Source organism: Centruroides vittatus, unplaced genomic scaffold (genome assembly GCF_030686945.1).
Source record: "Centruroides vittatus isolate TY-2023 unplaced genomic scaffold, ASM3068694v2 scaffold_149, whole genome shotgun sequence".
Classification (NCBI taxonomy): domain Eukaryota; kingdom Metazoa; phylum Arthropoda; class Arachnida; order Scorpiones; family Buthidae; genus Centruroides; species Centruroides vittatus.
The window spans coordinates 2,236,186-2,251,900 of NW_027122681.1; the positions used below are offsets into that span (position 1 = coordinate 2,236,186).

At 34.0% G+C, this 15,715-nt stretch overlaps 1 protein-coding gene across 2 annotated transcripts; it reads right to left on the reverse strand.

Moving 5' to 3' along the window:
* Nucleotides 1-3,915: 3,915 nt before the first annotated feature.
* On the reverse strand, nt 3,916-15,517 carry POLDIP2 (DNA polymerase delta interacting protein 2). 2 transcript variants are annotated; one of them, XM_067284913.1, is made up of 11 exons: nt 15,394-15,517; nt 13,853-13,913; nt 10,980-11,074; nt 10,744-10,849; nt 8,462-8,531; nt 7,347-7,454; nt 7,138-7,274; nt 7,042-7,068; nt 6,843-6,968; nt 6,692-6,771; nt 3,916-4,327 (listed from the first exon to the last, which is right to left on the reverse strand). In XM_067284913.1, the coding sequence occupies exons 1-11, from the start codon at nt 15,480-15,482 to the stop codon at nt 4,219-4,221; spliced, it is 1,008 nt and encodes a 335-aa protein (XP_067141014.1). In that variant the 5' UTR covers nt 15,483-15,517; the 3' UTR covers nt 3,916-4,218. The 2 variants fall into 2 exon arrangements, with proteins under 2 accessions (XP_067141014.1, XP_067141013.1); XM_067284912.1 differs by having other exon boundaries at nt 3,918-4,327; nt 10,744-10,852.
* Nucleotides 15,518-15,715: the final 198 nt, after the last annotated feature.

A 15,715-nucleotide genomic window follows, 5' to 3' on the forward strand; every position in this document is an offset into this window, starting at 1 on the left:
AGCCCCGTTCCTCACCGCTGGGCCATCTTATCTTGGGTACGGCCAGCACGGGTCTGGCCATACCTTTATAAAAAGACCATTTTAGTAAACATAAGAAAAAAGAGTAAACAAAAAAAAATCTACGAATGAACATGAGGAGAATATCAAGCAAACATCCACGCCTTCCTACGAATATAAAATATATTGGAAGAAAAGAATCGGCCCGAAGCTGGACTCGAACTCGCAACTTCTACTATCCGTACAGACACATTACCAGTTACACTATCCGGACCTTCGGCCCGATCCGGGTAGCATAAAATATATTATAATTTTAAAGCAATCAAATAACATAATTCCAAGAATTCAAAATGTTTTTTTAATTATATTTGAAATTTTTATATGTATATCTAATAAACGACCAAAATCAATATCTACTTGATGCAGCGGTATGATCTAGCCATTATGGACCTGGCTGACCGGCGAACAGACATGTGCGCCACTGAAAATTATTAAGCTACGTCGATTTTTTAGCCTCCTGAATATAAAATGCATATTTTATTATATCTATAAATTATCCAAATCCTTCCCCTTCTGGGCAAACTGTCTTTGGAGTTAATAATTGCCTTTAAACGTCTTGTTTAATCCCGCGATTAGTCGCATGACTCAGGTGGCAGAATGGCCGAACGGTTAAGATTACAGCTTACTCCTCTAGATCGAATCCCGGGGCCAAGTGGTCTTCGTCCCTGATCACTGGGACGAGCTGGTCACGTGGAGTTTTTCAGGTTTTCTCCACGTCCGTAATACCAGTTACCCTTAAGAAGTGAGCCTGTTACTCTAAGGAAAATGGCCGAAATTGGTAAACTCGGCTATTTTTCGGGGGTTTCCTCGGATTTGTCAGGCTTCATACCTTACAATCTGACCGCTCCCATAATGGGCATGGAAAACGGCCCACTTAGTGCCCACAGTACAGAAAGAGTCAAAAATATTTTAAAAAAAGTAAAATTACAATATAGAATCACGAGGCTTTTTAAAATTCTATCCACCATGTGAGCCGTAAGAAAACCCATATTAGGAATTGCATTGTCGGTTAGCCAGGTGGTGAGCGATATTGTTGGAATCAACGATCGAAATTATTGTTAAATGCTATACGACATCGTTACGTACAACGCATTGTGTCGCGGTGATGTTTTGTAAACGTTCTTCCATTTTTCTTTTTCTATAACTCTTTCCGCCCTTTTTTTTTTTTTTTTTAAACTCTTTCCGCCCTGTGGGCACTAAGAGGGCCTCTTTTAGTAGGCCCATTATGGGTTCGGCCAGGCCCACAATGGGGCGACCGGGTGGTGAGGGACGGGGCCCGACTCTTTCCGCCCTGTGAACACTAAGAGGGCCTCTTATAGCAAGCCCATTATGGGTTCGGCCAGGCCCACAATGGGGCGGCTGGGTGGTGAGAGACGGGGACCGACATATCCGGACGGACCACCCCCCGAAAAATTCCCGGGGATTTTTTGACCCGTCCGGATTCGAGCCCGGGTCCCCCAGGGCGGCAGGCTGCTAACCTTGACTGCTCGGCCATCCGGCCGCTAAATTGCATTAACGTTCTTCCATTACGTAATAAAAGGTTGGCGGTGCTCGGGGAGCCGTTAGTGACGGTTTCACTCTCTCCTTTTCAGCGCTGACTTTCCGTGAGTCAAGACAGTGTAATCTTTGTGTATTCTTTGTTTCATAACCAGTTACGCGAGTCCAACTAGTTTTTACTAATCTCCGAAAAGCAACATCAAGTCTAACAGATATATCTGGTGAGAACACTGGATTCAATCCTTCTTTCTTCTCTCAATGGTTAATATAGAGTGTGCAGTTCATATAGGCTACTTACTCTGAGAACGAGAATATGAACGCACGCGTCCGATTAGCCGGCCTTATAGATGGAATGGCCGTACGCACTCGGGGAAATGATGCCTTTTGGGAGGTCTTTTAACCGCCTCGATTGTCCGGCCATCAAGAGGTACTTTTTTTAAAACTCCTTCTGTCCTGTAGTCAATAAAGTGGCTTTTTTAGCAAGCCCATTATGGGTTTGGCCAAGTCCAGAATGGGCTGATAGGGTGAATGAGGAACAAGGCCCGACATATCATGATGAACCAATCCTCGAAAAATTCCTGAAGGTCCGAGATCGAATCCAGATGGGTCGAAAAATCCCAAAAATTTTTCGAGGATGTTATGCTTTGGTCCTCTACACTCACAATATCAATATTTAATATATTTTGATAGTTTACAATCTATATATTATTCATTATATTACAAGCAATGGTTTTATAGTACTGTACAGGGTGTTGCAAAAGTCAGGCACCATAGGCAAAGTGGTAAATGATTTGCAGACAAATAGGTGATGTAATGGGTTTTTTCCATTTCAGGACAATGTTGATGCAGACAAGTGCATCAAGATCATCCGATTGGTCAGCCAGGAGGTTGCAGAGTTCAAATGAAAACACCCAGAACAAGCACCAATTTCACATACCACTGTTTCTGCATTTTTATATTTTTTTCTGTTTCCACATCCATGGGCACTAAGAGGACTTTTAAATCATATCCATCATGAGTTTGGCCAGGTCCACAATAGTTGCAACCACGTGGTGAGGGACAGATCCACTGAAAAATTACTGGGACTTTTTGACCGTCCAGATTTGATCCCTGGATCCCAGAGCAGTGCGCCGACTCCCGAACCTTCTTGACCATACAGCTGTCAGTTGCAAAGTTCAAGAGGACCGGATCTGTGGCCGAGTTTAGCCAAAAACAGCAATTGGATCACCCATGTGCGCACTCAAAACAGGATGGCAATCACCTTGGTCACATCATCTGAATGGCTATTTTGTTTATTAGGTGCACGTCATATGGGATACTAGTTTATAATCATTTAATCAGGGAATCTTCCCAATATTGAAATATCATAGATCAAAGGTACAGAAGCATGTAATATATAATATGCACTATTCAAATATTGTCATAGAATTCATTTAAAGGGGTACATATTTAAAAAATTTGTATTACATGCAAACACCTGATTTTGTAATTGATATCACCATCATTGGGAAATAATAAGAAAATGATTATTTTATCAACTGATCTAAATATTTATTATTGATTCGAGTGATAGTGATATTGTTATCTGAATGATGTCATTGTTATTCAGATCAATAATAAACAAACTTCTCATACATTCAACATTAAATAACTGCAATAAGGATACCAAGAATTTTACTATCAATAACAGTTTCATTCTTGTCAAACTTAGTGAATAGAATTAACAAAGAGACAGTACATATGCATTATTTGTTAAGCGACAAATATTGGCCTGTAAATGTGACTCGAGCTCGCGTATACACGTCTGCACCTATTTTCCGAGACTCGAATGTTTGGGAATAATGTATTGCGAAGGTCTGGACAAATGTTTATATACTTTGATATGGGTGAAAAGACAGATTCATGGGTGGGAAATGGCAAATAATCTGGTACATTTGAAAATCCCAAAGGTTTACCATGAACTACTCGTCCTCACTACACTGTATTTGTCAAATGACAAATGTTCGTCACTTGGATTTGGAAAACATCGCACATGTAGTGCCGCTTTAAAATATTACACAATATATATTTTTAATGTATTACCGTATTTTACGGACTATAAGACGCACCTTAATTTTTAAGCAATTTTTTTTAAATGCCTATAAGACGCTACAGACTATAAGACGCACCTGAATTTTGGAGGCAATTTTTCGAAGAAAAAAGTGCGTCTTATAGTCCGTAAAATATGGTATTTATATTATAATATTTAATATTTTAAATATAATACTTCACTAAATATATTTTTCAATCTAAACCGAAACAAATGATGAATAACAAATTAAATTTAGTGTTGAAAACAAAAAATTCCTTTAGTTATAAAGAATGGAAAGTATTTTATTTTTATCAATGAAATAGTTACAGATATAAATTTTTTAAAGTGAAAAACATAATAATTCTTTAATGGAAGAGTAAATAATTCTATTTTAAAGAAAAATACTTTTGTTTTAGACGAATGACTATTGCATTATTTAGAAAATATTTTCTGCTTTGTATTTCTGGAGTAAAAATACTGCAATTTTCAAACTATCTGATTTTAAATTTACAAAGAATGGCATATTGTATTTGGCATAGGCTCGAAAACAATCCGTAATGTAAAAGTTTTTTTAAGATGTTTAATTTAGACTTTCAAGTGGTGTTGTCTGTGGGATTTGGTTCGTGTTTACTTTCCAAAGAAAATGGAGGAATTCTACAGTCAAAAGTGTGTCCGTCTTCTCTCTCCATGCGGAAAGTTCCCCTATGGAATACATATAAAATCTGTATCGGTTACAGTTATCAAATACATTTTGTAACAAATTTCTAGTAAAGATAATGTTCTATGTAATATGTAAACATAAACACACTACTACTTTTGTTTCTTAAACTCTTTCTGCCCTGTGGGGACTAAGAGGACATTCTTTTTTAGTGAGCTCATTATGGATTTGGCCAGGCCTGAAATGGGAGGCTGAGTAATGAGGGGCAAGGAAGGTCTGGCATATTCAGATAGAGACTATTCCTGAGGTTTTTTGAATGGTCCAGATTTGATCCAGGATCCCCTGAAGTTGTAGGCTGCCACCCTAACCACTTGGCTAAAATCATATTGTTATTAGTAATGTGTAAATATATTATTAAACCCATAAAACAGTATTTTTTTTATTCTATTCTGATATTTCTCATTTGTAAAAAGTCTAATTTTGACTTAACGAACAAGGAATTCTGTTCAATAGAAAAAATTTAAATGCAGCTGTTGATATTTGTATATGCAAGAAGTTGTTACAGTTTGAATGTTAAACCATTAAAAATCAGAATTTCTGGATCTAGTGATGGACTCCTTTAGTGTTTTTCATGGTGTTTTTTGATTCTAATTCCTATGTGTTCTAAATAATCCATTACATAAAGTTTTCATTCAATTCAATTCAATATTTTTGGACTGTTTATGGAAGTTTAATAATTTATAAAGATCATTTTAAAGAAAATATGAATACCGTATTTACTCGCGTATAAGACAAGGTTTTTATTCATTTATCACAGCTTCAAATTCCTGGGTCATCCTATATGCCTGAGCAAAAGATTCTTTACGTTTTTGCAAGTAATTTTTGTGAACCACGTATTTGCATTTTTTACCAGATACTTACCCTCTTGAATTTAAAAACAAAAGTATTTTATCTGGGTTGTTTGAATCGTTTTCGTATATTGTCTGGAGTACAGATGAATAGCAATAGGAAAAGCAAAGCTTTTGAATTGAATTCCAGATTGAAATTCCAAAATCACACAGGAGCCCAATATAAGTTTTAATCTATTTCCACATGAAAATAGATGATTATTCGGAAATCAGAATTCAGAGAAACTCTTAAGTGTAATCGACGGAGAGTCGATTCGACTGTTAATTGGCAAAAAAAAGGTTTCCGATTGTCCAGCTTTACATGAACAAATTATGTTGTCGATTTTACAAGATTTTTCCTTAAAGTTTAAAATGCTAGTGATTTTTGTGGGACAATGTGTGCATTTATGTTTGTTTGATATTTTATTTGTGATTTATTAATACAATTCTAATTTTATTTCGTTTAATCTAATTTTTTTCTTTAATTTGATCTTTAAAGTCACACCTCGTCCTATATGCGAGGTCATCTTATACGTGAGTAAATACGGTAATTAATAGCTATTCAAAATTCAGATTTGATAATTAGAGAATTTATGTATTTCAGAACAACGGCCGAGACAGTTAAGGTGTTAGCCTACTGATCTGGGGACCCAAGATTAAATCTAAGCGAGCAATTCTCCAAGGAATTTTTCACAGATGATCAGTCCCAGTCCCGGATAAGTTGAGCCTAATCCCTCACCACTTAGCTGCCCTCATTGTGAATTCTGTATAGAAAAAAGTGCCCACAGGGTAGGAAGAATTAATATATATATATATCCAGAAGTATTAATGTATTAAACAAACAGTTAAACAGCTAGATAATTGTTCATATAAAAAATAATTAAAAATTTAGATAAATTACTTATATGAATTTTGTAAATTTTTAAAATATATTTTGGATACAGTAAATATTTTAAAATTTATTGGGCAAAATTGAAAATGATTGATAAGTCACTGTAAAATAAATTCTAATAATTCTATCATCCCAAGTGACTTCAACATTAGGATTCTTAGCGAACACCAATAATGTAGTGTTGTTTAGACCTTCATTCACTGCATGTTTGTGCTCCTTAATTATATCTGGAAGGTTCTGCATGGTAACACTGACAAGCCTGAGCCTGCCTTTAAGTGCAACCCTACTGCGTTCAACTTTTCACACAATGACAAAGTTATGCAAGATTTTTTTGAGGTTTATTCTATACTCGTACAGAACTACTGATTCAGCAGAGAAATGACATAAATCAGTGCTACCACAAGGAACCTCCCCGATAGGAGGTTCCACATGGAGGAGCATTAAGAAGCATATACCGTATTTTACGGACTATAAGACGCACCTGAATTTTGGAGGCAATTTTTCGAAGAAAAAAGTGCGTCTTATAGTCTGTAAAATACGGTTTATGATATGAATAAAGGTCTATGCAACATTGCATTAGCAATGTTTACTAATGAACCTAAAATGAAAAAAAGTTCTACTATACTTACCACATATGACCACACTGTGACTGTAAACTCACATGACTACTATACTGGAATGCAGGTTGTACTTTAGATAAAATAGGTTCCTACAAATAAACTTATTTTAAATAAAACATTTTAATTTTTTTTTAAAAATAATAATAAAGTTTATACTGACCTGACCAACTACACCTCTACCTCTAACAGTTTCTAAAGAACCAGAAAGACTAAAAATTCTCCAATGTCTTTCTCTTAACTGAACGACATAATCCCCAAGATTTTCCAGTCTAATACAGTAACGCCACTAAAGAACATAATTCATTTCACGTGTAGATCAAATTCTCCAATTTTTATTTATGATTATGTGTTTTACTTACCCAATAAACAGTTGTGTTTTGGGCAATCTAAAAAACAGAAATCAGGGTTAAATTTTTTTCTTAGAAAATTGATGTTTTAATTATTTAAAAATTTACCCTTCTTCCCATATAAAATGGTATCACAGTCACCCGAATATTTTCTGTGGTTTCTTTATGAACATCCGAGAGTTCTAACCACGGATGATTTTTTTCCTGCCATGCTCTTAAGGTTTCTCGAGAACTAAATGGAGGATCTGTTGAATTTAAATGTTAATTATAACATGAAAAATATTTTTATATCTTAATTGTAATATAAAATGAAGTACCTTTTTCAGAATCATAAGCTAGAAATTTATCAAAGAGTTCATGATGAATGGGAAGTTTTTCAGTACTTGCATATGGTAAAATATCTTCATGAGCAACATAATCCAAACCTTTAATGAAAATAAAAATTACTATTTAAATTATTTTATAATTTTAAAGTTTAGACTACTGAATTTTTGTATGGTTAATCCATATGTGGTATATAAGTCATAAAGTAAAAAATGTTGTTAGAAATGAAGTAAAACTCACACCTGCAAAGCCATTCATGTCAAACAAAAAGCTGTTTAGATACATTGAAGTACATTATAATAAATCGCAGCTTGCAAAATCAGCTGAGCCACTGCATAACATTTTTTTTTAATGGATAATGAAAATAAAATGGTAAAATGAGATCAACAAATTTTAAATATAATTTTTTTTCCTTGTGAAAAAAAACATACAAATACAAAAATGTCAATTTATGTTAATCATGCACATTCCTAACTCGAGAAGTTTCCATTCGTCACATTCTATTTCGAATGTGACAAATGGAAACTTTCATTTTTTTCTTTCCTTTTATACTTAAAATCAAATTGGTATATTTTGAAATTAGTTATTAAATCAGGATTTTCCGAAATGAATGTTACCATTCGACAATATTGTTCTGTCTGAGTTATATCTCTCATCTGCATTCAAATGTCTTGCTGTCTACTGTTTTTAGGAAGCGCCATAAACAAAAACAGTGACTCTGAACAGAGAAGGTATCTTTTGTTCTGCAGTTTGCAAACTCAGAATAGTTTTATGTTCTCCTGGAACAGTTAACATCATTGATGAATGTATCTTATATGATTTAAAATTGTCTTTAAAACTCATATTGCACAATAAAGAGTGATTTCAACTTTGTGAACTGCAAAACACGAAACACCTTATCTACGGAAGAGTTGCCATTTTTGTTTATAGTGTTTCCTACAGATAGTAGACAACAGGATGTTTGAATGAAGATCAGGAATGAAACTTGGACAGTTATTCTGTTGATTTGTTTATGTTGCATACTTCTCGAATAATAATTTACATTATTACAGTAATTAATACGGTACATTCATTTTGAAAGACCTTGTACTATAAATTTGAAAATTACCTGGAATGGCATATAGTGACCGGCTGTTATCTTGGTTACCCAAAAAAGTCACAGCTTCCGTTTGAGTTCTCTAAATAAAGAAATAAAATATTCTGAAATTGGTAACTAATCTTTCACAGGAGGATGAAAAAAATTAAGAAAAATGATGATAGTTAATGTAATGTCCATTTGGATTAATAGAAAAATCAATCAACTTCCCCCCTTTTAATCTTTTTCTGCAGGAATGAAGTGTGTCTTTTGTTATGCTCATTATGGATATGGCCAAGCTAGAATGCAATAGCAAAGTGACGAGGGATGAGACCTAATATTTCTGGATCAAGTATCCATGAACATTTCTGAGAATCTTATCTGGATTTGAACATACGTTTACAGAGTGACAGACTAATGCCTTTACCATCTTGTCCATCTAGTAGCCTATTACCTATCTGACAATCCACAAAAAATGCAGTACAAATACATCAGGGTTCATTATACTATATAACAAACACATTTCAGAATGTAGCAAAAGTCTCTTTATTTCAAATTCTGGCCATCATGACAATAGACTGCATCGAAAATATTTGTTTGAGAAAAAGTTGAGAGCACTAGCTCCAATTATGTGCATTACTATCTTAATAATTATGGACGGTCTTCAATAGAAACAAGTTGAGTTTCCAGATTCTGACCAATGGGCTAATTTTGAAGAAAATTTGCAGTAATTTTTGTGTCGACATCACAACTTGTCTTGCTTATTAAAAATGCTTATTCTCAAATGTTTATCTCCTACATACAGAATTCTGACGTTAAAAGATGAAGTTTTAGGTTTAGCTGTTTTTAGTGACAGAGCAGTAAACTTTTTTGGTAAGCATTTGCATGAGTCTCAGCTGATTTATGACAACTCTGTCACTAGTATGACATTCTGTGACACCATTATAAATGATTTACAATGGAATTGAAAAAGAAACGGTTCTTCTCTGTTAACAGGACGACAGTTGTAACTTAAATCCTACATGCAATACCATTGTCCATTAAGCCTATTGCATTTAACTATTTAGCCCATGCAACTGTTCACAGAGTACTCGATGTTATATAGTTTTAGGGGGTGTAGGGATCCTCCACCCGGGCGCTTCAGTGTGAGCAATAGTGAGCACTGAATTGCATGACTACATGCAAAGCATGTAAAATAGGCAGTTTTTAACATGTATATCAATACATGTTAAAAACCTTTGGAGGTGACTATCTCGCAAAGGGTCAACAATTCTGGGGATGGCGTGAAACCCCTTAAATCTTACCTGTTGCTGTACATATCAGCTGGTGTTCCATTAACAGAAAAGTACCAAAGAAACTAAATAAGTGTCATAAATTTTTAGTTTTGCCTATGCTTAAGTGAATTTATTTCTAAATGCATTTTATACTTGCAAAGTTGCAACTGATCATGTATTATTCTCCATATATAGAATTTTCCTTACATCAAGTACTCAAAACATTGGTCACCTCAAATTTGTTAATTAAAAAATTTCCTGTATATCAATGGTGCCAAAGCACAGCTTACAAGTTGCACATAGCTCTTGAACATTAGCAGCGCACCTCATACATATAAGGCCATTCAGAGATTCTGAGTGAGAAACTTAATCCACAATGTTAGCTGGTTAGCTGTTGCCACAGATTTCCCTACAAACTTCAGTTAATGACAATAAGCTGGTTTTAGCTCATCGATTAATCAGCTAAAACTAACTTAGAGAGAACACTATAGTAGACAGTTTCCTAAATGACAATTATTATGTTAGAGGAGATAAATCACATTACATCAACATTCATGCATTAAATAAACTTACTTTGACTGTCAACAACCAAGATTTAATATTGTCAGGGCACTGTTAACATCACAGTTTCATGTCATGTTATGAAATCACTAGTGTCTCAAAAATACACAGCGTTACCTCAAGAATGTGTTTCTCATATGTAGTATGTATGTGTTCCTCAAATAGTTTACATCAACATAGGTCTGGAAATGCTTGGTTTTTGAGTTTAGATGGTAAACAGTTGTTTCATAGTCTTTGTTTCCGAGTTATTACCGAGAATGTCTTATCTCCTGCACGTCATTTCCTTCATCACAATGTACTGACAGAATCTGGTGGTTTTCATTCCAACCACATACTCACATACTCAAATCGAGAGAAACAAAACAATGAAACGTTTATTCTCCTTATTTTGAAATTTAGAATTAGTCTGTGGAGGCACTAATTACCAATTTTGAAATTTATATAATTATTTCATGATAAAATATATTAAAATAATCATACCACAAAAGGACAATCTCTAGTATCAATTAAAACTTGATAATAACAGTGCGTATGTCCTCTAACTTCCCTTCCGACTTGATTAAAACCTGGACTAGTATCTTCATTACTTCTAAACAAAATTTATTGATTTATAACTTGAACAGTTAATTAATTAATTATAGAAAATTTAAGATCCAGACTTAAGAAGTTTTCATAAATTTTTAAAGTAATAAATGCATATCTAATATATATCTTACCTATTGTGTTTTTTAAGGACATCCCTATCATATACTCTTGCTATCCATGGAAATAAGGTAACACCTCTATAACCGAATACTCTGTGAAGAAATAACTGCAAAAACATACAAATTATTATATAGTAAACTAAACTAGGTTCAAAATTATAAATTATTCAAATTAATACGCAAGATTCACTCGCCCATAACTTGGCTCATTAAATATATGATATAGATATAAAATAATTTAGAATATTTTGAAAAAATGTTGATCAAGAATGGGACTTGAACCTGTAACTCCTGCTTACCATGCAGCTGCACTGCAAAGTACAGTATCCAAACAGTCATCTAATATTCGAATCCGGACCAATTAATGTTTTAAAATTAATTGGAATTATTTTTAAAATGATTTTTAACTTAAACATTACAATTTGCAAATGTCTTACTTATATATTTAAAAGCATACAGTCACTTAGTTCATGCTAAAATTCAGCAAATGAGATTAAATGTCACGGCTGCTAATGTGCAGAAAACCATAAAAATCTGAGTTAATTGAATTATTCATTAAAAGTTCATATTTCATAAAGAATACAAAGTTTCAGATACATTTGTAATGTTTATATTTATAAAAACATTTGCTAAATTTCTTATGGTAGCTGTATTATATGTTGATCTAGTAATAGTCTCTTTAATCCGAAAAATATTGATGGTTAAATTTGAACCTGTTAAGCTGTGAGACAGTCTACCGTCAATATTTTTTGGATTAAAGAGACTATTACTAGGTCAAAAGCATTTACATTTTGTCATGTGAGTATTTGTGTTATCACATGCTCCACTTGGACCATATTATTCTTTCGCGCGAGGTCCTCACGATGGTTGTCACAGTCCGATATTAACTATGCACAAAATGGCTGAAACTCCTCTAGAGCAGTAATTCCCAAAGTGAGTGGTGAGTAAATCTAGGGGAGCAAAAAGAAGCAAGTTGGCAGCAGAGGATAGTGGAGGCAGGGTACTAACCGAATGGTGACCATACGCAAGGGTTGGGGTCACTGATAACCTTTCCCTTTTCTCTGATAAAATGGGTAAAGTTTTTCTAAGAATATTTCCATGCTTTTCTCACACAAGGGAAAATGGGTGTTGGCTATAAGAACCAAGGAAGCGGTGGCTTGAAAAAGTTTAGGAATCAATGTTGTAGAGGAAGAGAATAGGCAGATCAGAATTTTCATTATGTTAAGGTTTTGTATGTAAGTATGGCACTAAGACAGGCTCAGTTACTTTTGAAATTGTTTATTTGAGAGAGAGGTTCTTACAAAGTTCTTGGACTTTCCTCAGATTCACAAACAGTTTTGAAACAAAAGTCCTAGATCTTGTTGAAGAGGCCTCCTCAATGTTATGTTTATCAGGAAACAGTAGAACATCAGTGATTCACAAAACAAGAAACAGACAATATCTGTGCTCTAATTAACTGGGAATACAGATATCCTTATGATTTGTTGCCTAAGACAGACAGAGCAATATCAAAGTTGATTCAATCTGTAGAGATAATGAGATAAATGAAGTCTGTGGATCTGGAGAAGTAACGCAGCAATACAGACAGAATGCAAGTTGGATGAGAATAGTCAAAAGAAACGGATCGAAAGCAAGCCCGGTATCCTTGAGGGCTTGCTTTCGATCAGCGATCAGACATCCTGATTGATTCTGCTTTCCCATCCTCACTTCTAAATTGGTCTCTTACCTGTTTCCAGAAGCAATTTGAGACCATTTCAGGTCACATGAAAGGTTGACACAGAATTCTGATCCCAACTGGAGATGGGTGATCTTAAGATTTAACATTGTTTACATCAGTTTCCACATTATGTATTGGCAAACATTATAAACAAAATATTTTATCCATTTTCTGTTTGTTTTTCAGTTTCTCTGTTTTTGAAAAGTGAATTTCAGTAACAGTTTGAATCACGTCTCGGACCTCACATTTAGAAGACATTAAAAATGTCAAATTCATTAAAGTTTGAGTAACTAGTGAATGAAAAACAATTTTTATATTGAAAGACATTACATTCAATGCTTCTTGAAAATCATATTAAAATTATTCAATTTATATTGATTGTAAGTAAGAAATCCTCACACCAGGTAATCCAGAAGTCCTTTGACATAGCAGCCATTTGCAATGCTAAGAATATAAAAATTTTCTTTATTTTTTCAGTAATGGCAAACTGGATTTTATCTTCTTTAATTTAGTATATATTTTTTTGGTTTTTGCATGTATTTATTTTGTTATGTATGCATGTATTTATTATTAATATGCATTTATTTACAAATAGCTTCTGTACCTGCTACATTGAAGGGCTTCTTGAATACCTGGTATAAAAGTAATGAATTATTCCCGATGAAAGAATTGAGACCTATAAATACAAGTAAACTTCTTTATATTTGTTACTGATTAACACGATTTTACTAACTGACAGTTAACTAAATTAAAAGTAATTACTGCTGAATGTACTAATTTACATCACCATTATCAACAGTTCTTCATTAAAGTACTATACCAAATATCCGACTTCCAGAAATCTGAAATTACCGGAAAATCAGATAGTTTAGAATTTGGTTGGCTGTAGTTTGCCACACAGCTACCTTAATTTGGTTTCTCTTGTGATGCCTCATGCAGCATCAGTTCCAGTATGACTGCTGGTATATGGTATATTAATTACAAATTCAAATATATTTTAAGTATATACTTAGCCTCTGTTCAGAAATACGAACCACTTCCTGTCCCAAATTAATCGGATATTTGATCCAGTACCATATTAAAAATATTCCAGAAAGTGTGACGTTTTGAAAGATACGTGCAGAACATTAAATTATATATTTAATTCAACAAATCACTAATCACTTACTTGCCCTGTATCATATTTTCCTTCTACTTTTGGAGTTTCTAATTTACCGACTTCTGCCAATCTAAGAAATTTACATGCTTTAATATAAAGAAAATAATTCATAATTAGTACACTCGGGACTGGATGATGACTTGTGGTCGTAAGCTATAACACAAAGGGCCTTTCTTTTTCACTAAATAGATACAAGTTAGTTTTTACAATCCTAAAACCTAGTCTACTTCATACGAGATCTTGTTTGAGAAAGTTACGAGTTGTTTTAAATTTGCATATACATACGCTCGATTATACGAAGTCGGTTACTGTGCATACTTGGCAGTATAATTTGATTGCATTTTAATTTATTTTTTCGTGGAGTTTGTATGTGTGAGATTGAAGTTTATATTCGTGATTTTTTCAACGTAAATTATGATTATGGATATCTGTTGATGTATTTGCACAACTGTAGACGTTTTTATGCTGTTGTGTGATGAATATAAGGAATTAGGCTTGAATGAGAGAATTTCTTTGGATGTGAAATTCACTGTGAAAGTGGGTCTTTTATCCTCTTTTATCCACTGGCAGTATTTGTGAGAAGTGTAATAGGAAAAGGTCCTTGAAGCCGCAAGTAGATCTGAAACATCCTGTTTTTTTATTGTTGTAAGTTTTACTTGCCTTTTTTTTACTTATTCATAGTTTAAGTTTAGTCCATGCAACTATGCTGACTTTGAGTAGCTCACTTGATTGTTCGTGGATGTTATACTTGATGTTATACAATTTTAGCAGAGTTCAGGGGCTTGTCTCCATGTGGACACCAAGGTGCTCGCTATACCTCACACCAAAGCACACAACTATACGTGGAGCATTGCAGATGCAGAGCACGAAGAATAGGCAGAATACTGCTAGATGGCAAAAAACCGATCTTTGGAGGCAGATATCTCACAAAAGGTCACATATATGGGTATGATTCCTTTTTTGCTCAAAGGGGGTCTACAATTCTGGAGGTGGGAACCCCTCATTCAGAGTTCAGATCTTATCGTCACATCATCTCGACGAGAAAGAACGAAGAGTAGTCTTGCTAATGTGCATTACCTACTTTTTACCTAGGTCCTGTTTGTAGACCAAAGTGGTTTGTGACATAGGGGAGGTGTTAGGATTGTAAAAAATAATCTAGATACATTTTAAAATGTGAGGCCCTAAGCTATAACAGGCCTTTCCTTCCACAGTTAATGTAACCCTTGGTGCCAAGATGGCGGCTCGTCTCTGATTCCAGCAAGGAAACAGTGGGATGCACGTTCTAACCTAACCTATTCTAATAAATTACCATAATTATTAGCAACCAAATTATTAGAATAGGTTAGGTTAGGTTAGAACGTGCGTCCCACTGTTTCCTTGCTGAAATCAGAGACAAGCCGCCATCTTGGCACCAAGGGTTACATTAACCCCTTCCACTAATTAGAACTATTTAAATATCTGAGGCCCTAAGCTATAGACTTAGTGCGGGAAGGTTGCTTAGTTTATGTGCAAATCCGGCCCCGAGTGCACAAATAATACATTACATATACCTTGTATATGACTTTCTGTTCCTCTCTGAGATTAATTTATTTAAATATTTTAGTTCACTCCTTTTTAAAGTCCTAATTAAACAAGCCATAACAGGATCACGTTCACGACTGATTTCAAGCCGATCGAGAGCGCCATCTAAAATATTCATATATAATTTCTTTCAATAAATTTACTTCGAAATTAATTTTTACGATTTAAAATTATTTTATAATATTAAACACGTATTTTGTTTATATTAATTATTTCTTAACGTTTTAATTATTTTTTTAATTAAAAAAAAGCAGAACAAAAAAAAAAAAAAGATTTTTCCGATCGAAATAT

Excerpts from the sequence above, each read along its gene's own strand:
- POLDIP2 (XM_067284912.1), bottom strand. The coding sequence starts at position 15,482 with ATGGCTTGTTTAATTAGGACTTTAAAAAGGAGTGAACTAAAATATTTA. Across the intron at positions 13,914-15,393 it reads AACAGAAAGTCATATACAAG|ATTGGCAGAAGTCGGTAAAT; the intron begins GTATATGTAATG and ends TAAATTTCTTAG. Across the intron at positions 7,069-7,137 it reads CATTTTATATGGGAAGAAGG|ATTGCCCAAAACACAACTGT; the intron begins GTAAATTTTTAA and ends TCTGTTTTTTAG.